Source organism: Trichoderma ghanense, assembly GCF_004382785.1.
Source record: "Trichoderma ghanense strain CCMA-1212 chromosome Unknown scaffold_12, whole genome shotgun sequence".
Taxonomy (NCBI): domain Eukaryota; kingdom Fungi; phylum Ascomycota; class Sordariomycetes; order Hypocreales; family Hypocreaceae; genus Trichoderma; species Trichoderma ghanense.
Window position 1 is genome coordinate 155,098 of NW_027395675.1, and position 22,669 is coordinate 177,766.

Below are 22,669 nucleotides of genomic sequence, written 5' to 3' on the forward strand. Positions count from 1 at the left end.
AAAAAAAAAAAAAAAAAAAAAAAAAAAAAAAAAAAAAAAAAAAAAAAAAAAAAAAAAAAAAAAAAAAAAAAAAAAAAAAAAAACGGCAATACTAGAAGGTTGTTTAAAACCTTGAGCAAAGGTACTTGCCGAGTATTATTAGCTGCTCCGAGGCGGGCGACGTTGCTGGCAATCCAATGGGCGATGGTACAAGTTCGAAATCTCCCTCCGCACGCCTTGGCTTCAAGGCGTAGCATACGTTAGATACCTAGGCTTGGCGTGATCTGTCTAACAATACCTGGGACCAGGCTGGGCGCTATCAGACCTCTCTATATATAGACGGCCCTCACTGTTCATAAGAGACAGAGGCTGTTAATCGCCCACCCTGACGATATCAAATCGCGTATAGCTCTTCCCGATAATCAGCATTCCAATGACTACTTGGGTATAATATATGTGCGGCGCGTTTCGCAACTGTTTTCATCGTGCTCAGATTCATCGAGAGCGATAATTCTGAACCTAGTGGTATCCAGTTCAGTAAGTATCATCATGGACCCATTTGAAGGCCACAGCTTCAAGGCACCACAAGATGTAAGCCAGCCCACGCACGGTTTTGCCGTCCATTTCCACGATAGGTATCCGCAAGTTCAACTACAGATTTCTTCTGCCATAACACAAGGGGTATAATCTGAGCTTTCCATTCAATCCCCACGGGCGCTCATCGATAGGCCGCCCCTGTATCTCGACTCTTTTCCCTCACGGAGCAGGCAGCCAAGATCCGCCTTGCCATCGCAGCAAGGACACAAAAGAGAGAAAACCCGTAAACATATTGCCGTCCCGATAACAACAAGAAAAGCCATCAAAGGCCACAATTCCACCGATGCTTGCTTGATCCCAAAGTAACAGATGAAAACACAAATGGAAAACTCCTGTTCCTCCTGTACCCACACGCCATAGCGTATCATTGTTGCTTTCCCTGACGACGAGGTACACCGCTTAGATAAAGTTGAGGAGAGATGGGCCCCTTTGAGCCTTCTACCAGCTTCTCAGACTGGCGTGCAGTGAGTCGACGGGAGATGGACTTCGTCAAGGCCTGGCTCTCAACGATTAAAGACAACAGATCACCCCCGGCGATCATCCGACGGCGGGGATGGAGATGGCGCCCTGCGTCTGCCTCCAATGCCGCTGGGAAACATGCCAAACAGGTTGTCCTGCCAGTTGGATCGACGCGCCTCCGTGGGCTCCGCCTCCGCGATGCCCTGCTCAACGTCCTCGTCGCCGCTGGAAGATCGATATCCCGAGCCCTCGGCTACCTGATCGTCGTCGTCGTCGTCGTCGTCGTCGTCGCCGCCGTCATCACGGTATGGCTCGTATCGAGGACCAGCCCACGAGCCACGAGCCAAAGAGCGGACTACATCTCCTTTGCAAATGGGGCATGTTCGTCGACGGGTGGTCAACCACGGAGTGCTTACCACCTTTGTCAGCATGATCTTCTGGAAATTGATCAAAAAATAAAAAGGTAAAGGGTACTCACATGCAGTCGGCGTGAAATTCGTGGCCACAGGGAAGCCTCATTACCCTACTCACGCCATCGATATACTCCTCCAAGCAGACAACGCATTCCACCTGCCTTCCCATGTACTTTCTCCACTCTGCCGAGACGGCTCCTCGTTCGTGCCCCGGGCGGCTAGGGCGAGAGTTCTGTGGCGCCAGTGATAGGTCGCTGGGAGTCGGGGTAAGGAAGTTGGCACTTTCCAAGACCCCAGTGGTCGTCCTCGAGCGAGGTCTCGATCTCGGTGGGTTGGAACTGTTGGTGTGCTGCAACAACGGCGTCGTCGGCGTCGGGCTGCCCGGAGAAGGCACCCTGGGAGACATGCTGGGCGAGCGGGCAACTGTGTGGTATGTTCTGACCGGGAGACGCTCGACTACAGACTTGGGGGCCCGCCATCTCCTCCTTCGAATCCTCGCGCGCAAAACCAAAAGGGCGTACACGATCGAGAGCGTCACCAGAGGGCTGATAACGAGCACAAGGAGAGTGTCGAAGAATGGGCTAGCGCTGCTGGTTGGCGTGATGGTGACCCAGAGGCCTTCGTGTCGCGCAGGGTCTTCGTCCTTCTCTGGCATGTCATCCTCATAGTCGTCATCTACTGGGTCGACGTCATCTGAATCGCCCTCTTCGTCGTCGCCGAAAATTCTCGAGATGAGACCATGGCTCTTGGTTGATGGAGACCTTTTCAGCTCGGAGGCTGCATCGGTTTCGTCCTCATCATCAGATGCTTTGCGCAGCTTATATTCGCCGCTGCTCGGCGTAATGCTCCCCCCCTTTGGCTCATCGGCGCCGGAACCCTTGTCGGGATTGTCGCCCTTGGACTTCGATTTGGTTGACGCGTCCTTGTCTCCGGACGTAACCTTGCTTTTGCCCAGGAGATCCGGGTCACGCCAGTCCTGAACCCCAATCACAAAGTCGTCGCCTTCCGCTTTGGGTCGCTTTGGCTGTTTCTTTGTTTTGGCCGTGCTGGGCTTGATGGTGCTGGGCTTGATGGTGCTGTCCTGCTCGTCATTAGTCCAGTCTTCCACCATGACCCAGTCCAGCTGCCCACTACTGGGCGGTCTGCTTTCGCTGTGGACGCCGCGAGACGACGTGCCCCAGCTGAAGAGGCGCGAGAACCAACCGCTTGGCTGGTCCTTGTCTGGTCTCTTCGCGCTTATGCCTCGTTTTTCCTTGCTGGGGCTCTTGGGCTTCCTCGACGGAGTCTTCTTCTTGGGAACCGGGCTCTTGCTTTTCCTGGCCTTGGAGCCCTGTTGGACTTTGAGGACGGGGTTACCGTTGTCGTCCAGCGTGTCCTCGATGAAACTCCCGGGCTGCGTCAGAGAAGAGAGCAGCTGCGCAGTCGTCCGGGCCGTGAAGACGGATGGGATCGTCACGTCGTCGACCTCGTCGCCGTGAGCAAACATCTGGATGAGCGGACCTCCCTTGATGTTGTCGCCAACAATGACGCCAATGGCACCCCTTCGCTGCGCCCACATGACCTTGTCCAGAAACCCGCATCCTCCGCGCATCAGCAGTACAATCTTGCCCTTGATCTCGGCTCCCTCCTGGATCGACTGAATATCGGCGTGGGAAGACGTCGAAGAATCTCGCCGAGTGAGGGCGCCGCGGGGTCCTTTGTGGAGGTGATTGTCGGTGCCATCGTCCGCAGGGACTTCTTCGAGGCTCGATCCGGCATCCTTCTTGGGCATGTCCAAGCCGAGGAGCTCTGCAGCACGCCCTGGGCGACGGCTCGACTTGGAGACGTCCCCGTGCTGCGCAGCTCCGTGAAAGGACGGCTTCAACACATGCTTCGCACCAGAAGCGTCCCAGCCGGGCAGGTCGCTGCAGCCCAGCTCGCCGTTGCCGTCCAGGCTGTCCTCGGTGAAGCCGCTGCCAACCCACAGCTGCCCGCTCAGGCCGCTGGGCAGCAGCCGGGGCCCAAAGGCAGCAGGCCGGGCCGCAAAGGACGTGCTGTTGTCATCGGTCAAGCTGATGGCGGCGTTGGGAGGGAACAAGGAGAAGGGCGTGTTGTAGAAGATGAGGCCCCATACGGACGTGGTCGGTCGGACTCTGGTGGGGTATCGGGAGGCTGCGGGCGTCCTGGAAGCTGTCGCCGCGCGGAAAAGGAGGAAGAGGGACGTGGATATGCAAAGAACGAGAATCACGATCCGTGGAGTGCGCATCGTGAGGAGCGCGGCTGGTCGGCCGGCCGCAGAGGCAGTGGTTTCTGCTTGTTTGTGTCTGTCGTGGCTTTCTCTGGATGGTGTTTTGTTGTTCGCCCGCAAAGGAATGCCGCCTCAGGGACGAGAGGCTGACGTCGGCCAGCTGAGACACGTCATGGGACGAGAGGAAAACAGAGCAAGGTCCGTAGCGGATGAGGAGAAAGAGGAGAACACGAACGCGGCAGAAGGACAAGGAATCACGTTCAAAGGGACGGGCGATAACACAAACGTAGGACGGATGCAAGCAGGAGGAGCGCGCGGGTGGGAGAAGTCGATGTCTAATGATGAACGCAGGTTTGTATGGACTGAGGAATAAACAGGGCCGAGGCGGGGCGGGTAAAGTCGTGCAGGTGGGCGGCACTGGTGGACCGCCTACAGGTGGGTGCACTGGGACGCTGTCCGCCCTGTATTCTAGGGAGCGGCCGGCAGTGGAGGGCTCGGCTGGCGGGGGCTGAGGCCGCCAAGCTGTCGCCAAGTCACGCCTGTAAATTCGGGCTCAGGTGGTCGAAAGCAGCCGGAACGCCTGTCGGCTAGTCGTGTACATGGAGGTGCTCGGTATCAGTACGTCCATCTTACATCAAATCTGACCCAGTCGAACCTAGAAACACGAGATTTTCCAGATGCCATCCAGATCGGACCACTGCTTGTGCTACGGCACTTTGTTGATTCATCACTCATCCAGCAAACAGAGGGTTGGATGATCGATAAGACGGATTAGTGCTGGCGGCTGTTTGGCTGTGGGACGACGGGCTGGGAGCTAAGGTGGCACTTGATCTGGTGGAGCTCGACCAGCTTTAACACGGGACTCCCTTGATGCTGGCGGACATGTCGAGATGCAGATCCCACGGGATCAGGAACACAAAGATCATCATGTTGTGCTTATTCATCTCTATACTAGGTAAGTATGCAGCGTCCGACTCGTCCGCCATCAATCTCCCATCAACATCGTCCAACACCAGCATCGTGAATCAATCACCGAAAGCAGCTCAAAGGGTGAGCCAGGATTAGGTTCTGATAGGGACCACTCCGATCCACTGAAGGTGCAAAAATAGCCCATGTCCAAGACGCTGCATGACGCAACAGCCCGTGACGACATCATGTGGAGATGGCATGACTTTTGTGTCCTTCTTTTCCCTCACTCTTTTGGCGGCAGAAAATGGCTTGTGATCAACGTCGATAGTAACTCCCGCTTTGTATGTGTAAGCGAGAGACATACAGATGAACATGCTCTCTGTCTCGCGCGAGTTGTTGTATGAAGAGTCAAGCGCAAATGTCTACTACGCATCATGAGGGTACACGTGCTCATGGTAGGGGCGGGAGAAGAAGGCTCATGCGAATACGAGAGCGCCCGTCCAATCCCGGCGCACTTCCTTCATGTCGTCTGTTTGGGACCCCTTGCAAGTGGACGACTCCGAAGGGACCTAAAGGAGGCCTCTGTCTTTGACATTTCGTTTCGTCAGATTTGCGCAGCGATGATTGATCAATTTGACCAAGGAAAGGCGGAATGAACTCGACAGTCAGATCGTCTTGACTGTACTAAATGCTGCATCATGCCTCATGATTCGTGTCGGCTTCGTCGCGACCAGACACTAAGAATATACATACACGGACTCTTATCAGCCATCCAGCAACAGGCATCAGCTATTCGGAGACTCCCAACATCACCTTCCGGGTCAAGCATGTTAGCCTGCTTCATGAATCTTCCGACAGGATGCCGCGCAAAATGATGTCGCCATCACCATCTTCATCGTCCCTCTTCCCCCGGTCCCACGCCCTCTCCTCCCCAGCCTTGGACCAAACCACGTCTTCCTCCGTCTTCTCTCGTTGGCTATTGTTGATCCTCTGAATCTGGTGGTCCCCGAAGCCTGCTGCTTTCATCCGCTCGTCTTGCGTCCGACGCAGCTTCTGGCGGTCCCTATAGGCCTCCACTGCATCGTCCCAGTCTCCTCCTTCGTCGTCCGGCAGCACCTCCGTGCTTGGATCGTACGACTCGGAGAACCGCCGATCGAGGCTGGCGGCTCCAGCAACTGTCCCCCGGCCGCGGTACTTGGGAGGTGGCGCAGGCCCAATAATTTCTTCTAGAGGATCTGAATCGTCGCCGTCGTTTGTGACGTGCGAATCTCTCGCGGAGCGCTTCCCCGTAGTCAAGGGAGAGCGACTCCGGTGCTTGCTCTTCTTGGTCCGAGGCGATAGAGAGCGGCGTCGATGGCGGGGTGACCTGGACCGACTTCTGCGGCGATGGCGACCATGTCTGTGTTTGTCCTCGGTGGAATCATCGCGACGTCTTCCTCGTGAGCTCCGCCGTCGGTCTTCGTGACGACTCCTTCGTTTGTCGCTCTCGGGGCTGCGAGATAAACGACCATAGTCTCTTCTTTCCTTGCGACGATCGCTGTCTGGCTTCTTTTCTCGGTGCGATGTTCTGCGCGAAGAGCGGTCGCCGTCGCCCCTATTCCTCGACTTGTCACTGTCGTCCGCTGGTCTCGTGTCGTTGTCCCGTTTGTGTCTCGATCCACCGATGATTGACTGAATGTTGCCCAGCTGCCGCCTCCTCACATCTCCATCTGTTGGATTTGCCTTGCGTCGCTTGGCCTCGTCGGCGCGCTCCAAGTCCCTGAGCCTCGCCTTCGATTCCGCTGCTTCCTTGGCCAGCAGCGCCTTGTTGTGTGAATCCGTGTCCTTGATAATGTTTCTGAGGAACCTCGTATTCGGCTTTGGTACGTTGGACGGCCTTTTGACTCCGTCAGAATGATATCCCTTGCAAGCGAACGGCGGGCTCCATTACTTGTTCTTCATGTTGAAAGCCTCCAAGCCCATTGCCGAATATTTGATCGAGCAGTCGTTGGCCTCTTGGGCCAGCAGATCGGCCACATAGTCGTCTGTGAGGAGCTCGTCGTTGGGCATAGCAAAAAGCAAGGTGAAAGAGATGTCGGGTAAAGATTTCGGCGAACTTGCGAAAACAAGCACGAAGGTGTTGTGGTTGAGAGAGGAACGTGTTCTAGCAGGCTTTGGTGAATGGCCGAGATTCGGGAAGCCTTGAACGATGACTCAGCGCGCATGAGGCCTTCTGCCGATAAGATAAGCCCGCATGAACCAACTGCTGGACTAACTGCATCGGGGTTCAATGTAAACACCCTGATTCGACTTCTCACAAGCACGATTCAGTTTCAGGAGAAGCTGTTCAAGCTCATCGGCGTCGTCCAACCATCTTATCGGGCCGGGTTGATGAGAAAGCGCAGCCAGACTACATCATGAGCGCCAAAGATCCAGCCCAGGTCCTCGAGACTCTGCGGCGGCTGCAGGCGAGCAATGAACTGTCCATCATCAAACTCAGTGAATCAATCTCAAATTCGGCACCAAACGATGCGCCGCAGCGCATCTCTGACGCGTCCAACACGTCGCTCGAAAGCCCTTCTCCCACCAGCCTGGACGCAGACCTCATCCACTACAAAGAACTCTTTGCCAAACTCCGATTCTCCTACGTCGAGCAGGTGACCAAGGAGAAGTTCATCCGCGCCATCGTGGGGGATCCGCCTCTCATTGTCACGCTGCAGGAAAATCTGGACCTGGAGCGAGAAAATGCCGAGGCGAAGGCGCAGCTGAAGAATCTCAAACTGGAGGTGGCTGACCTGGTGTCCGACCTGGAGAGAAGGGGGCGGGAGCTGAGCAAGCGGTACGAAAACATCCAGCTCGAGACAGCGCGTCTGGAAGAGCTGCCTGCAAAGATTGCGGAGCTGGAGAAGCGCATCAAGGAGCTCAAGAGCCAGCAGGAGTCTTCAGAGTCGGATCCAAACCTCCGACTGCCCCTGACAAAGACGCTCGGCCTCGTCTCGAAGCGGAAAGCGGAGCAGCAAGAGCTGGCGCGCGAGCTCGAGGCCCTGCAGGCCAAGGTGCCGAGGAAGAGAAAGGAGGCGGAGAGGCTGCGGGCCGAGCTGCTACCGTTGGAGGCGAAACGGCAGAGCAGCACCACTGCGGCGCGGGAGGCTCGCAGGAGGAAGGAGGCTGCCCTTGGGGGAGTTGCGGATGATCTTGAGCAGAGAGCTCGGTGGTGGAGGGCGAGCGAGAGTATGTTGAAGCAAGTGCTCGATATCAAGCAGTGACGACAGTGAAACGTGGCGGTGTCATGAGGGTATGATGTATGGTTATCAAGTGTTTTTCAGGCGTTTCATAGGGGATATGGGATGGAGTATTGGGAGATGGGAACTGGCGTTGGACGGCACATGTCCGTTGATTTGGATGTGCTGCAAGGGCTCGGGAAGTATTGATTGTAGGCTTGTTCAATGGATGGAATCTGCGCGCTGTTTCGTTGGTATATACTTGTTTACGAAGAGATATCATCAGCCACGGACAGACTCGATCCGTACCCGCAGAACTGAATGATTCTTGATTCTTGGACGGCGCTCTACAAGCCCATGAGGTGCGACTACCCAGTGACCGTCAGGGGAGATGATGAGTAGACAGACGTGGTAATGCTGGTTACGATTGAACTACGCTCTCGTATACATCAAAACCTAAGACCCTTCGCCATTGCAAAGTATGCCCCCTCTGACAGAGATGTGTGCAGTGGAGGTCTAAAAGCCTGATGATTGTCATAAATAGCTGGGCAATAACAATCTGACTGTCAACCAGAGTATACCTTATACACTTACCTAGGTACTACAGCACACTACGGCCTAAGTGGTAGGCACCTATCCTCTCGCGTGGACATGCAGAAGACTTATTCAAAGATGCAGACATGCAACGAAGTATTGGCCATCAGGGGCCGTTTGCTATCCGGGGTACAATACTACAGATCAAATGGAGAGCTAATTTCCGGTTTTGGACCGCATATGGTGAAACGAGGCATGGTACTTGGGTGAGTTTTTCTTTGCCCTCTCACCCGCTATTCAAGGCGCACGAGAGAATCTCGGTCTGGACTTGATGGAGAGAACATCTCGGCCAGATTCAACTCTCACTCGGGTAAGACTTGTCCCTATGGGCTGGGCTTGACGCAAAGTCAAAGGTGAAGTAAAGGAGGCTTGAAGAATCTCAGTATGAGCCGGGGAAACGAATTGTCATCGTCCGCGACATTGGTCTCCCTTCTGCGTGCGAGCTCGACGGACGACTTTGCTACTGTAGATGGTTCTATATAAGGTACCTAAGTGAGGTTTCAGGATTCGCCGTGAATGTAGGCAACCATCAGGTACTATTCAATGCTCATTATTGATGCTCATGATCTTATCTGGCGTCAAAATCTATCGTGGACAGCCTACATAACATGACCTGTACGAGCTCAGGAGTTCATAAACGAGAGTCGACTGGACGATGAGCACTAATCAAGCTTCAAACTCCCAAGCTGCAACTCTGACTTCTCTAGCTATACTCTGACATCTCTGTGATCTGTTGCAAGAGAACAGCGCGTAAGAGTATGGCAATGGAATCGCACTCTTCTCGTCTAATTGCCGTGAATCTGCACTCACCAACACAACTCCTCCCGCGTACTTCACCTCAAGCTGAACACACCATCAATTCACTCGAAACGGCCCGAGATTCCTTCGACCCCTCTTCATCATAATCAGATCATCAGCAATCCAAACCAACGGGCAACATCACCGTAAACTCTACCAATCATCACAAGAAGCCTTCCTCCCCCGCCCCAAATCAAACCAAGCAAGCAAAAACAAAGCAAGCAAAGCTACTAAGCCAACTTGTCGAAGCCACGAGAAGGGAGCCCCTCAGCTGAGAAATCGGCTCGTAATAACCCAGATTCTCCTGGCTACTATATCAGTAGGCAAACAAGCCCCTCAACTACCACGCACCGCCAACTTTACCTGCCGAAGCTCTCTTTTTACCTTTTCTTTTTCCCTCATCTCACCATGACTAGAGCTTGAGCTTGCTTTTTTGGTTTGGAAACTTACCCCGCAAAGTATGATGCCCTGACAAAACACAAGTCACGCCAGGCTCTCGCCTCGCCTCGCCGAAGGCGGGAGAAGGGGGGTGGGCAGCCTATCGACGATCAGGATCGCGCTGGCGTGGCTGGGCTGGTTCTAGCATGAGAGCCACGGTTTGCGAGATAGTGTGGGAGATTTGGGGCGCCAGAGGGGAAGCTTGGGCTTGGGCTTTTGGTCACACGTGCCGCAAATATTTGGAGGCACGTTTTTGGGCTTGTGCAAGTGAAGGGGAGGCCATCTTCTTAGCTACATGTGCCTAATGTAGGGGGAAGATGAAGGATTGAGAAGGAAGCGGCTCCCCTCCCCCCTCGCCCCTCGCTTTGTTTTGCGTGACATGTTTTTGGTCTGTGTTTTGTTTTGCTTGGGGAACCAAGATCTGCCGGATACACGGCAATGGGTCGGAGCCTAGGGGTTGCTTTGACTATGTGCTGACTTGCAGACGGGATGCAAGTGTCTCGTCACCATGTTGTGTAGCAGTATCAAGGGCACTGAAGAAGCTCCGAGGTTATGCAGACCAATAGCAGAATTACGGGACGGTACCTGGCCGAGAAAGCAGTGATGTCAGGGCCAACGATCCCGTGCCAATGTTCCTTGATACTATTCAGTTCAAGACATGTTCGAAAGCAACGCCGGATTTGCACTGGTAGAAGCGCCTCATCAGCCGATATTGAACTTCGAGAAAGCGGGCGTCGAGGGGGGAAGAAGAAGGCATGAAGATGGTTGGAGGGGGAGTGAAAGGAAGGAAAGGAGATAAGGAAAATGAAAATAAACGATCAAATGAAATTATTTCCCAGCAAATATCCTGATTGGCAGAGAGAAGGACGGCAGATGGCAATGGCAAAGGAGTTTTGCCTAGTGCTACGATGGGCCAGATGCTAACGAGCGGCAAGAGCTTGAGCTTTGTTGATTCCTCAGATTTCAAGACAACATGTTTTTGCCTCATCCGAAGCAAAACGGAATAGGGCTGAGTGAGGGTGGGAAGATTGGGTTGCCTGTCTGCCTTGTCTTTGTACGTTAATGCTTTTCCTTTCCCTTGGCGCTGAGTGAGCAGCCAGGCCTAAGGCGACGCCACAAAGCCAGCTGATTTGGAAAGGATGGAATGAAGGCGTTCTCCTTGGGTGAGGGCGGCAGGGCGATTGGGCAGATAAAACAGCGTCGAGTGTATTTACTCTGGTATTTCTCTCCCATCAGCCATCAAGGTTCGGTTAGCGCCTCATCGAGCCATCCCTCTGGAACGCCTCTTGGGGCGCCTTTGGTGATCTTCAGCCCGCGCTTCCTGAGTCAAGGTGCGAGTTGTGGAGGCGTTGGGCTGTTCGAGCTTGTGGGGAGCTTGCTGTCAACTTGTGTGATAAGCGCGGAGAGCTCCAATAATAGACGTGCTAGACGGTGATCTGCGGGCAGCACGTCGGAATGAAAGCGAGTTAATGCCACCCGGGAGAGCTGTCAGCAACTCCTCAACGGCATCACGAAGATTGCCGAGACGATGAGAGGAACTGGTCGGAAAGCCGCACTCACCTTGACTGCCTATAATTAGGGATCAGGTAGAATGATTAGTTCACGTGAAAACTGTCTGAATTTCGCATCTTCAGACTGGAGCAGGTTCGGCGTTGGCAAGTCTTTCGTCTTTGAAAATCATCTCCACTGGAATAGAACTCGCAACTCTATGCACCTCCATCACCGGGCATCTGCCATGCTAACCCCGCCGGCAAGGCTGAGAGAGCTGGCAACCGTCCGGTCGGTAGAACAAGCCCGTCCGTCTCGCGTGGTGGGAGTCGCCGATGAACGCTTTGTCTCGTTCTTCTCGTGTGCCCGATATCACAACCATATTGGACTAAATGAGAGATGGCAACAGCCTAGCTGACGAGGGGGGACGGCCACAGATGAAGGGGAACCCGACCCGCGACGGATCCATCAGCCAGACAACCCTCCAATCTCTTCGGTGAGTTGAAGTATCGCTTTCGTCCGTCTGCGGTAGCTTGTCAACGGGCCCACGAGCCGCGGCAAATGGATTCCGACGACAGCCTATCAACCGGCAGCCGCGACAGCCATCGCCAGCGAAAGAAGAGCGAGAGCGAGGACAGCGAGCGGGCATAAAAAGCAGCCCACAGCAGCAAATGGTGTTCCGTCTTGGGAGCTGGGCAAGAATCGACAGCTTTTTAGGCCACCCGCCGGGAAGCCACTCGCTCGCTTGGGGAGCTTGTAAGACGCCACGGGTGGTTTGGATTGGTGCCCGGCTGCTGGGTGCCGTGGCGATATGGCCTGATGGAGGGAAGGCGAAGAAACGATAAAATGGAATTAAGGGAATATCGAAGAGCGAGGGAGGGGCGTGCCTTGCAGCCCCTGTTGAAGTGGTTGTTTGATGCAAATTCGATGAACCTCCAAAATACGAAGAAATGCGATGCAAGGAGAGATGGACAAGGTGAAGATGAATCCAAGTAAGGTTAGTACGGTATGACTGAACGACACGCTCCTGCCGCAATAGCCTATCGACCCATCCCCCCCGTTTTTGCGGAGCTGTCGCTCGATTCACCAATCGCCCGCCTCAGAATACGCGTATCCACCGAGTAAAGAAGGTACGGAGTACACGTACAATACGAGTACAAGCACATGCCCTGATGAAGGAGATGGATTGTGGGAGGTGATTCGCTAGATTCATATCAAGATTTCCTAGAGGCTTCGGAGTCAGTTTCTCTATATTTCCGCAGCGCGAGCTGCAAATACTCCTCTAGGCCAAATCATCAGCTTGCGGAATTCTAATCAAATCACCAACTCTTAGACAAAAAGCCACGGAGTTAAAAGAATCCCCAGCTTGACCAGCTACTGTACGCCATGGCCCCAAACTCCGCTGGGTCAACGACGCAATCCACGTGCCAGCCATGGCCGAAAAGCAGGGGTCCCGTCCAGTAAGCTTTTTTGGAGCTTATGGAGTCTCCAAATCAGTGGGAGAGGGGCTTGCGTTAATCGCCGACTAAGACGCCACAGTATCAGGTCGAGCCACTACTGCTTGCTACATGTCATGATGAAGTGCAGGCCGAGATGGGTTCATCTGCTGCTGGAGAGCTCTAGGGACAAGAGGTGGCATGAGTTTGGAGGAAGAGGGCACACGATCACTTTTGGTACGATTCTTGATTAGCAACACATGACAAAGGCACTCGCCGTCCCCTTGTCGTCAAGCAGACCAAGCTATGTGATGCTACAATAGCTCAGCTCACTAACGCAGGTCGCGGAGGCGCCAGCTTCATTCAACATGACAATGACAGCCAGGCAACCGGAGCACATACTGTACGCTTAGCTTCAAAGCGGATACCTGATTTGATTTGATATGATATGATGTACCGCGCGCCCACGGGCGGCAACTGTGTGATGACAAATGCTGGGAGAAAGTTGGACATTTATCTGGATTATTGATGATTTGTTTATCTTCTCTATTCTGCCCTGGTGATGATGAGCACATCGTCGGTGAGACGGGACAGGAGCAATGTTCCCCAAACGACCAGCGCTAAAAGCACACGGACGGGAGCTGAATGCGCCCTCTTTGTGCGGGCAGAGAGGGCAAATTGCGGTGTTGTTTGGCGGTGATTATGCGAAGTAGAATGCCGTTGATGATAACACAGCTAGGAGAAGCAGTAGTAGGTACGACGAGGCGGTAGCGGCACTCTCTCTCGGCTTACACCGAATCCCAGCACTCTAGTACCTCTCGGATTTACATGAGGACGAAGATACAGCTCGTCCGAGACCCGAGCCGGGCAAAGGACGGACATTGCCAAAAGAGCGAAAAGGTCTCGGGGTCCCGCTACCTGATCATGAATCATCTAGAAAGACGAATGAGTACATGCAAGATTTGAAGGGGTCAAACTTCTGCTGCCGAGGGTCAACAGCACCGGAGCCGGGCGACGACCACATAGGCAGAACAACAACTACCACACCCCGACTTCTGTGCGACGCAAGAAGAAGTGAATGGAAAGACGAAAGGCAGAAAACAAGTACTAGAGGGTTAGAATGCGGCTCGCGTCGCCTCGCCTCGTTTCAACCTCCGTGGCTTCAAGCGCGCACCAAGGCAGGGCAGCGAAGAGAGAAAGGAAGCTGGGCGTGTTCGGCGCACTCCGTGTCCGTTTGTACTTTCGTACGAGGGCACGGCGCAGCTCAAATCTTTTGTCTGTCGGCGCATTCATTCCCAGGAGCGTATTCCGATGCGCATGTGCGAGGTACGAAAGGAGTTCGCGTGTTATCTGGCAGTTGCTCCCGAGGAGTCGGGTTGGTGCGAAAGTACGGAGCAAGGTAGCTTGGGCTGGGCTGACAGATCCAATCCTTTGGGAATCCCGAGTCCGCTTCTGATGTTGGTGCGCATTCGCTTTCGTGACATGTGTAAGGCTGTCTGTTGGTGGGCGTCTTTCCGTGTTGAGGCGGCTTCTATCCGCTCAAGACGGAGTCAGAGCGGGTTAATTGCGGCTTTCCCTTGCTGATAGATCATGACAACTACGGGGTACGAACATGCTGATTCCCTCCATGCTGCGGGTGTGTGATTGATAGCTGTGCCGTGCTCATGTAAGTCCAATGCCACTCACGCCTCTTCTGTCCGTCTCATCGAGCTTTACAAGCATCACACTCCAGAATCATGATTCACCACGGGAAGTTTTGTATTTATCTTGTCCAATCTTCAATTGCTCCCCCCCAAAACGCACTCTACAACCTTATGCGTACACGTATAACTGCAGCAATTCCATACATGAAAAATGTACAAAGACTTTCCATCCAGATGGGCTGATGATCCCTCGTCTCCTCCCACCGCATCTCATCGCACACACCCCGCAGATTAAAAAAAAAAAAAAAAAAGAAAGAAAAGAAAATCCCACACGCAATTAAAGTCGCTGAATATTTGTGAACCCCTCCGATTTCCCTTCTGTTCACACCCCCCGGCGTTCGGAGTCTTGCGAAGCTCCGTGGCCCGGACCCAAAGGGACCGATTTCGATGCCGCCCGTTATTCTTTTCACTTCCTTTTCCTTATTTGCTGTGCATTGAGAGTACTCCTAGCTCAGTTACATTTTTACCTATTGTAGCTTGGAGGTAAGGCATAGGGAAAGGGGGAAGAAAAGCTCCGGTCTACGTTGAAAAAAACCCCTTTGGGGCCATTTACCGTGCGATGCGCCTTTGCTGTTTGGTGTAAAGCAGCTCCCAATAGCTAACTGCTGTACAACGGCAATCTGACCTCGGAGTTCAGACGACCTCGGAGTTGCAATGCCCGCGTCTTCATCCAGGCACAGAAAAAAGCTTGTATAACATCAGAATGGCCAATCTAAAATACGACCTTGAATTCGATCCGGGGGGGCTTTGCTTCACAGTATTCCAAAGCTCCCCCAAAAGATCAAAGAAAGAAAAGTCCGTCGCAAAAAGCTGCGTCTCACGCAAGGGGGAAAAAGACCGCGGATATTGCGGGCCTTGCGGGTCGAGGGGTTCTTCTGCTCTTTCTTCGGACATATTGAAGGCTTGATCCGGTGATGAGGGTTGGATGATACATATACGCGGATCGCGGTGCTGGTGATGCATCTAGCAAGTACGAGTATGAGTCAGTCTGTTCTCTGTCTGGTGCTGCTTCCGTCCAAATATATTCAGGGGAAGGGGGTAATAGGACACCGTCTGCAGCTTTGAAGCTTTGTTGCCCCGACGGCTGAGACATCTACTTGGTTACAGATTGCCCAGCCGTCACCGTGGAATCAAATCAAGCATTTGCCTTTTTTTCGATCAGCCCCCGTTGACCTCCCAAAGCTCCAAATGTCGGATGGGAATCAATTCGCCAATAGCATCCCGCCAAGTTGGTAGCATAGGTCAAGTCTACGGTATCCATTCACACACATCCATCTCTGCTGGGCCGTGAAGATATTTCCGTATTGGCAGGGGGCCATTCATGTAATTCCACACTCCCGTGACTGAAGAAGGGCAGGCAGTTTGTCAGCCTAGGTATATAATCCATATGCCCAACAGCCCGCATGATGTTGGCTCTTCTGCCGTCCCAGTACAGGCACTCTTCCCTATCACTTTGCGCTTTCACGGGGGCCCTCTTCTTTTTTCTTCTTTTCCGTAAATTCTGGCACTGCTTTTTTTGGTTTGATTTTTTGGTGTTACCTTGGGAGGCAGTCGGTGGTGTCTTTATCTCCGAAAGAGTCACAATCGTTTTGCTCCGGAACTTGTGGTGGGCAGTGGGCATAACGGACCGGGGATAGTAGCCCGCCTTTGTCATTCCTTTTGCTTTTACGCCTTGCCGTGCAGGCTCCGTGGACCTTTTCTTTTCTTTCCCATTCGTTTACACGTAATTGTGGCCCTACTTTTCAATCTTAATGTACCTCGCACTCCCCAGAATCCAGTCGATTCTTTGATTTTTTTTTTTTCTTGCGAATTCGATGTAGTGCGTGCGTAGGCGCCTATCTTGTCATTCATGCAGAAAAGTACAAAGACGCAGCTCCAAGGCAGCAGCGGGAGGGGTGTGAGACTGAAGAAGAGGAATAATGCAAATATACTCTTCAATCGTTTTTTTTTTTTTGTCTATTCATTTACTCACTTTTTCTTTTCATTGTTTTTCCTTTTTCTTTTTTTCTTTTTTTTTTTTCTTTTTTTCGTTTACAAGTACGAGGCATGCTGGTTCCTGGTTCGTCTTCGTCTTCGGGCCCATAGATGACAAACAACGCCGTACATGTTGACAAACTCCGATCAACCAGACCATTTCCCCAAAGCGGACCACAATGCGAAAGTCTCCTCCCCCCCTGCACATACTCCCTCAGGTAGCACTACCACCACCTACTACCTCAGCACTGCGGTAGCAGACTGACAAGTGCCTCATAGGGCGCCCGATTATCCGTTCGTGTGTTGGACGTCAAATTTTTTTTTTTTCTTTTCTTTTTATCTGGTAGGTGTGGCCAGGTACGGGAAAACGTGCGCATCAGACGAAGTGGTGATGTCAAGCTTCATCCACACTGAAATCACGGCAATGTCAACAACGTAGATAAGTGATAACATCGTAGTGGTGCCTGTTAGAACCATCTCCAGGATTCTAGCCAAGCGCACATCAATCGTCGCTCCGTCAGGATTTTACGACGTCGTCGTGGCTGGGGGAGGGGGCTTAGTAGGCTTCAGAACACCCACGAACGAGAGGCCAATCTGAAGATGTGTATGCGCCGAACAAGGGCTTTGACTCGTAGCCAGTGATCCTCGTAGCTAGTGATCCCTGAGTACACGCTCCGTACGCATGCGTGTAGTAGTTGGATTCCATGACGTGTCGACACAGCTTACGAGGTGCCGAGCACCTTAACTGTAGGATTCTACACGTCTTGGCAGAAGCTAGCTCGTAGCTATCCCGACAATTCAAATCTCACCTGAAGAACGTGCGGCTGGCTGGGTAGCTTTTTGGAGTCCCGGCTAACACAGGCTTCATACATGGACCTCGTAAGCCCTACCTGCCGCCTAAAGGGCATGAGCCGTCGACCAAAAGGTGGAATCATCCAGTCACAATGACAAAGTAGAAAATAAAGCTTGACAGAAAAGACATTGCACCAAGTCGAAAAGAAAATGGAGAGTAAAAATTGAAGAGGAATGATTTGTGTTTGAACATGGCATCATGGTATGTACCAAAGGTATCTATTCGGAAAAAAAAAAAAAGCTGTGTTGCTTGCTGAGGTCCGCGGACAGCGTCGCAAAACGCTCCCAATTATTCAGTTGATCCTGACGATCCCAAGAAGCCAGCCCTTTCCAACCTCCTCCATGTGTCCATCCATACCTATATTCATCCATCCTCCACTCCCTCCTGGATATGTACCACCAGATTCATACAGCGAAAGCGCAACATGTAACGTAAAACTAAACCTGTCTATATGAGTATCCAAGCCACTCGAACAGAATGAAACACCACGCTTGACGAATCCCAAACGCCCGTCGGCCCAAAGAAAGAATCCTGGAAAGAATATGCAAGAGCAAGATGAACACGAGAAACGAATGAAAGTATGCAAAGAATGCGTAGTAAGTATGCGAAGATGGTGAAAGCGAATGTGTGAATCGTTCGGTGTCGCACTGCCACTCTTGCCTTTTAAAAAAAAAAAAATACGGCTCATGGCTCATGTGGGAAAACAACCCTCCTCTTGCAAACCGGGTATGAGTGCATCATGCCGAGCCGAGTCAAGCATATGCCCGCATCCGTTGGCCTCATGGGATGGTAAAATACCAAGCCTAACTTTCTCCTTTTGCTTTCCTTCTTTTGGATAGAGCGAGCAAGTGACATCTTATATCGGCACCATGTCGACGTCATAGGGCGTATACATCATCGGATCGCCCATGCCCATCATCACGCCGCCAGCATTCGACAGCGCCTGAGGCTTGATCGTCTCGTAACCGTCAAGCATGGGATGGCCCATGTGCATGGCCTGCTGAAAGTACTGCATCGCCGCAACGTCGCCCGACGCCGTCTTGATCGCCCACTCCGGGAAGATGGGCAGCTGGGGCGAGTTTGCGGAGAAGAGCGAGGCCGAGGCGTCGAGGTCTGAAGGCGCCGACTGGTTGAACTCGAACTCGGTGCTGCTGCCAGCGTAGCTCTGCGGCGACATGGTGACCGCCTGGCTGTTGTTGTTGTTGTTGTTGTTGTTGTTGTTGTTGTTGTTGTTGTTGTTGTTGAGGCTGCCCAGTACGGTTCGTCGATAGTCCGGCTCGATGTCGGAGTGGTCGAGGTCCGAGGACGAGGCGCGGTCGGTGCGCCGGTAGGCCGAGGGCGACTCGCTTTCGATTTCAGTATCACGATCCTTGTGCTGCGCGTCGGCGTGGTGATCGTTGAGCTGCCTCGCAAGCTCCTCGAGGTCCTGCGTGTTCTCGGGGAAGATGGAGTGCACGGGCAGGTCGATGTCGCTATTGGGGCGGATGCAGCCCAGCTTCTGCGCGATGTTGTGGATAACGGGCTGGCCGCGGTCGTTGAGCTCGGGCTCGCCTAGATCCCACGACTGGTTCGTCCTGACCATCTGGTAGAGCTTGTGGACGGTGGCGATGAGCGCGAACTGGGTGTTTTCGAGAACCTCTGCGTATCTGTGTTGGTGAACCACCAGTCAGCCCACAATCTTGACTTATACCAGAGTCATGGTAATCTTTAGACTGCTTACCCTCGAGGCAGCTGCTTGTATTCCATCTTCTTGCGAACTCCGGCTGTGCAGACAAGACCGTCGTCCTTACACCTCTTACAGGGAAACTCACCGTCGCACTACACACACTTGGAGTCAGCAACTAGCGTCTTGTCAAGTGTAACATGACACACGGGAACACACACCTTTGTCTTCTTCATCCGACACCTCTCACAGGCCTTCCAGACCCGTTTATGCCTTCCATCCATGCCATGTGTGACTTGCTCATGGTGGTGAATGGCGGCAGCACCCGACCCGGCACGTTTTGACGCTCGGTTTGTGCCCTTGGCAGGCTTTGTATTTGAGCCAGAGCTTTTCCGGGGAATTGTGCTGGCAGGGGGTGAATTGGAAGCCTTGCTGTCCTCTGAGGGAGGAGACGGCAGGCTATGTGCAACCATTGTAGGTCGACTGATGAGGTGAATGGGCTGAATGGGCTGGTGTTGGTTGTTGGTGGATGTTCACATGTAGGAGGACGATTTGCCCGTGCCTGTGATTCGAGATGTTCGGCTTTGTTTGTGCGTATAAGACGACGACGAGGTGTGTATATACCCAGGCGTCGATGCAATGGGCCAGAGACGAGATCCTGGTAGAGTGGTACTCTAATAATATAGACCAAGTCGAGTTCAAGATAGCGGGCGATCAACTCCCTACTTATCTGAACTGTTCTGGAAGATGGAACCCAGAAGAAGAAGAAGAGGCAGAAGCGTAGTAAAGAGGTAATAGAGCAGAGTCCCCCACGACCCAGCGCAACGGGACGGTCAAGAATATATACCAGACAAGGCGATGCAGCTGCGTCTAAGATGGACGTCGTGCTGAATAATGGCCGAGGAGCGTGGAGAGCGCCGCGGTGGGGCCTCTTGATCTTTCCTTCCCTGTCTTGTGCAAGGCAGGTGGATTCCAGGAATCGCTGTGAGCTGACTTGAGAAACGGAAGGACGCATCAACGACCCTCAGAGGGTTTCTAGCTCAAAAGTATCCAAGCCGCCGTTATGGGCGTGCATCGCGGTGCCGCAACTCCTGTGGGATGGCATGGCGCCCCAAGCCTGTCGGTACCTTGTACCTTGTACCTATTTCCGGCTGCGGATCGAGAGCGACAAAACAGGGTCCGGGGCGTGTGATTAGTACTCGGCAACGGCATTATGTCCGAGGGCGCGAGAGCGCGCTAGACCACAGGGGCGGGTGGCGCCTAGTCTATTTGGGGAGTTTTGCTGCTCACAAAAGGTTTAGCAACCTCCCATGGCAGGTCGGTGGGGCTCACTCAGAGGCGTGGGCTTAGCGGGCAGCTGGCCGAAAGCTTGTGCAAAAGGTACAAGTACGGGCGTCTCCAGTGCTTGGCCGGGCGAGATGCAGGTATTCGCGACTGAAGCGCAGCGAAATCACTGGCTGTCCTCCATGAGGCGGCAGATGAGAGAATGATGGCATCAAACGGCTTCTCATGGTTACCAAGCAACCAGTCACCGCAGATGGGCCCCAGTTGTTTTTTTTTTTTTCTTCTTCTCATTGCCGCGGTCTCTGTCGGCAATCGTATTCCTTTGGTCCAGTCAAGAGCGTTGCGGCTAATGCAGAGAGACTGGCTGTTTTGATGCCCAGAGCATAACGACCCAAGGGGCTTACTTCATGTAAAAAGAACGTGAAGCAGTCTGTGCCATAACGGCACGAGCGATCACGCAGGAGTAAGCAGTACGTGACTAGATGCTCCGTGTGTAATCCTGGGTAGGGCACAGCGAAAGCAAAGGCAGTGCTGCTCGCCCTGCTAGCCCAGCTGGAGCTGCTCGAAATAGCCAGGGTTTCCCATCGTATCGTCCTGGGCGCTCGAGCTAGGCATTCAGCCCATTCCAAAGTCCGCGCCGAAGAAGCGGGCGGACTTGACCTTCCGTCCTTTGGCCTGTCTGTCGTATGGGCCAAAGTGACCGAGGACGAAGAAACGTAAAGTGAGGAGCTGTAGGCGTGACGTTTTGAGGGAAGCATCCTGCACCGCTCATCGTCCATTCCAGCAGGAACAAGGGGATGTGCCGAGCCCATCTTTTTCGAGAACTGGGCATCAAAAAGCCGTGATCGGTTTCGGACGTCTTCTCATTCCCTTTCTGAGGATGAATAATTAGTAATGCTGCCTTGCGTGCCGAACGGTTGTGCACCACGACATCAAGTATCACAAATTCATCACAAGAGCAATGCGGAACTGCGCAACCATCCTCGGCTCATTGCCGAACTGGGCGCTCGCCATGCAGATTTGCAGCAAGCTCGCACTCGCTGCTGGTTTCCCAATCAGGCCGTGCCGGAAGGATGACCGCTGGATTATGTGATGAGGCCCAAGGCCGATCAGATAAGCAGTAGGGGTGAGGAGGAGGTGAGGCTGTCATGCTGTCACTGTAAGGCGCATGTTACCGCATCGTGAGAAGAAAACCATGTATGTACAGTACATGGGTCTTGGTGGACGAGCTTTGAAGCTTTGCTGTCACCCCCACCGTTTGCTTGATCGGCAATTCGACGATTTTCCGATCGTTATGGCTTTCTCTCCCAGACATGTTGCCGTATGGGGGCCCCGTTGGAAAATTGCTGCAGATGGAGGTGGAACCTGCCGCTGTGGTCGGGCAAAGTTGCCTTGCAACAGGGCAGGAAGAGGCCGAAAACTGAATGGAGTGGAACAGAACAGACCTGATGCTGGTGGATTGCAGCAAGACAGAGAGATTGTCAGCCGACTTTGACCTGCCATGGTAGCAAGAAGAAGCTGCCCGTCGTTCCTCTTCTCCTAGCATGAAAGAGCAGAGTCACGCAGTTGACGTCCTACAGTGTGAGGAGCGAGTAGCCCCTCATCTTCAACGGCCAGCTGCGGGCTCTGATTGGCCGGTGGCAGAAGACAAGCTGCTCTAAGCCCTACCAGAGGCGGCACCTTTTTGCGAGTCTAATCACCCAATCTTGGCCCAAGGCAGTAAAAGGTGTCCAAAGGAACGTCAAATCTTCGCTGTCTGCTGCGCAAATGGAAGCTGTCAAGGGACTGCATGGATCACGCCAACCAGGCAGTTGGGCGTCCCTCAAGGTGATGATGGTTGAAGCATACAGTATCATCTCGCGGGAAAGCGAGGGGGAGGGGCAATGCAGCGGTTGCGAAACGGTGCCTGGTGCTGGGTAAGGGTTCAAATTGCTCTCGACGCCTTTGCACCAGCGTGATGAAACGAGTTGTAGCGGCGCAGCCCCTGGAATTTGGCGAGCATGCGCTACCAAACTTTTCTCTGCTACGGGCTTGGAGGCTTTGCGGGTGGGGGTAGGCGATTCGCTGCTGAGCGCGCGCTTGTGAAGCCATCATGACGATGGCGGCAGAAATATGAGAGGCCAATAGCAAGCTGGGACTTGACAATCAACACCAGACGACAGCTCGCATGCATCGCCCTGGTCCAGGCCTAGGTTGGTAGGTAGGTACTAACTGAAATCGCGAACAAGCGCCCAATCGCCCGTCTTCTTACAGCTACCTGCTAGCCGTGCTACGAGGACAGGATGCATCGACATCGCGCCTCACTCAGACTGGTCTGGTCTGTTCTGCCGCAAGCCCGCTCCTTCGTTCGTCTCTGCCGCCATTCCATCCCAACCAACCACTCCAACAGACGCGAGAACCTGCTTTGCTCGACTTCGTAACGAGGAGAATCAGCTGATGCCAAATCAAATCGACATGAACCAAACCGCCTTTGACTTTCTGCCAGCTACCATGCTAATTCCCGAACAGGGCTCGGATAAGTAGCCACCCCCGCCTCAGCGAGTCCCATCTCTCTCGATGCCTCACACACCAGATTACTATTTGCCCGGCATCCTCATGGCTTGCGGCCTGGCGGTGCTTCGGCCTTCGGTGGCGGCATCGGGGGAGGCAGATGC

At 53.4% G+C, this 22,669-nt stretch overlaps 4 protein-coding genes across 4 annotated transcripts; 1 reads left to right on the forward strand and 3 right to left on the reverse strand.

Annotated features, from left to right (window-relative positions):
- Positions 1-1,100: 1,100 nt before the first annotated feature.
- Positions 1,101-3,693, reverse strand: CCMA1212_008416 (uncharacterized protein; the record flags this gene model as incomplete). Its single annotated transcript, XM_073705550.1, has 2 exons — positions 1,101-1,446; positions 1,514-3,693. 2 exons carry the CDS (start codon positions 3,691-3,693, stop codon positions 1,101-1,103), a joined length of 2,526 nt encoding a protein of 841 aa, XP_073555801.1.
- A 1,731-nt stretch (positions 3,694-5,424) lies between these two features.
- On the reverse strand, positions 5,425-6,633 carry CCMA1212_008417 (uncharacterized protein; the record flags this gene model as incomplete). Its single annotated transcript, XM_073705551.1, has 2 exons — positions 5,425-6,460; positions 6,515-6,633. 2 exons carry the CDS (start codon positions 6,631-6,633, stop codon positions 5,425-5,427), a joined length of 1,155 nt encoding a protein of 384 aa, XP_073555800.1.
- Positions 6,634-6,980: 347 nt separating this feature from the next.
- Positions 6,981-7,829, forward strand: CCMA1212_008418 (Kinetochore protein Sos7; the record flags this gene model as incomplete). The annotated part of the gene is made up of 1 exon (XM_073705552.1): positions 6,981-7,829. The coding sequence occupies one exon, from the start codon at positions 6,981-6,983 to the stop codon at positions 7,827-7,829; it is 849 nt and encodes a 282-aa protein (XP_073555805.1).
- A 10,095-nt stretch (positions 7,830-17,924) lies between these two features.
- On the reverse strand, positions 17,925-19,204 carry CCMA1212_008419 (Fluconazole resistance protein 1; the record flags this gene model as incomplete). The annotated part of the gene is made up of 3 exons (XM_073705553.1): positions 17,925-18,714; positions 18,789-18,886; positions 18,953-19,204. The coding sequence occupies 3 exons, from the start codon at positions 19,202-19,204 to the stop codon at positions 17,925-17,927; spliced, it is 1,140 nt and encodes a 379-aa protein (XP_073555804.1).
- Positions 19,205-22,669: the final 3,465 nt, after the last annotated feature.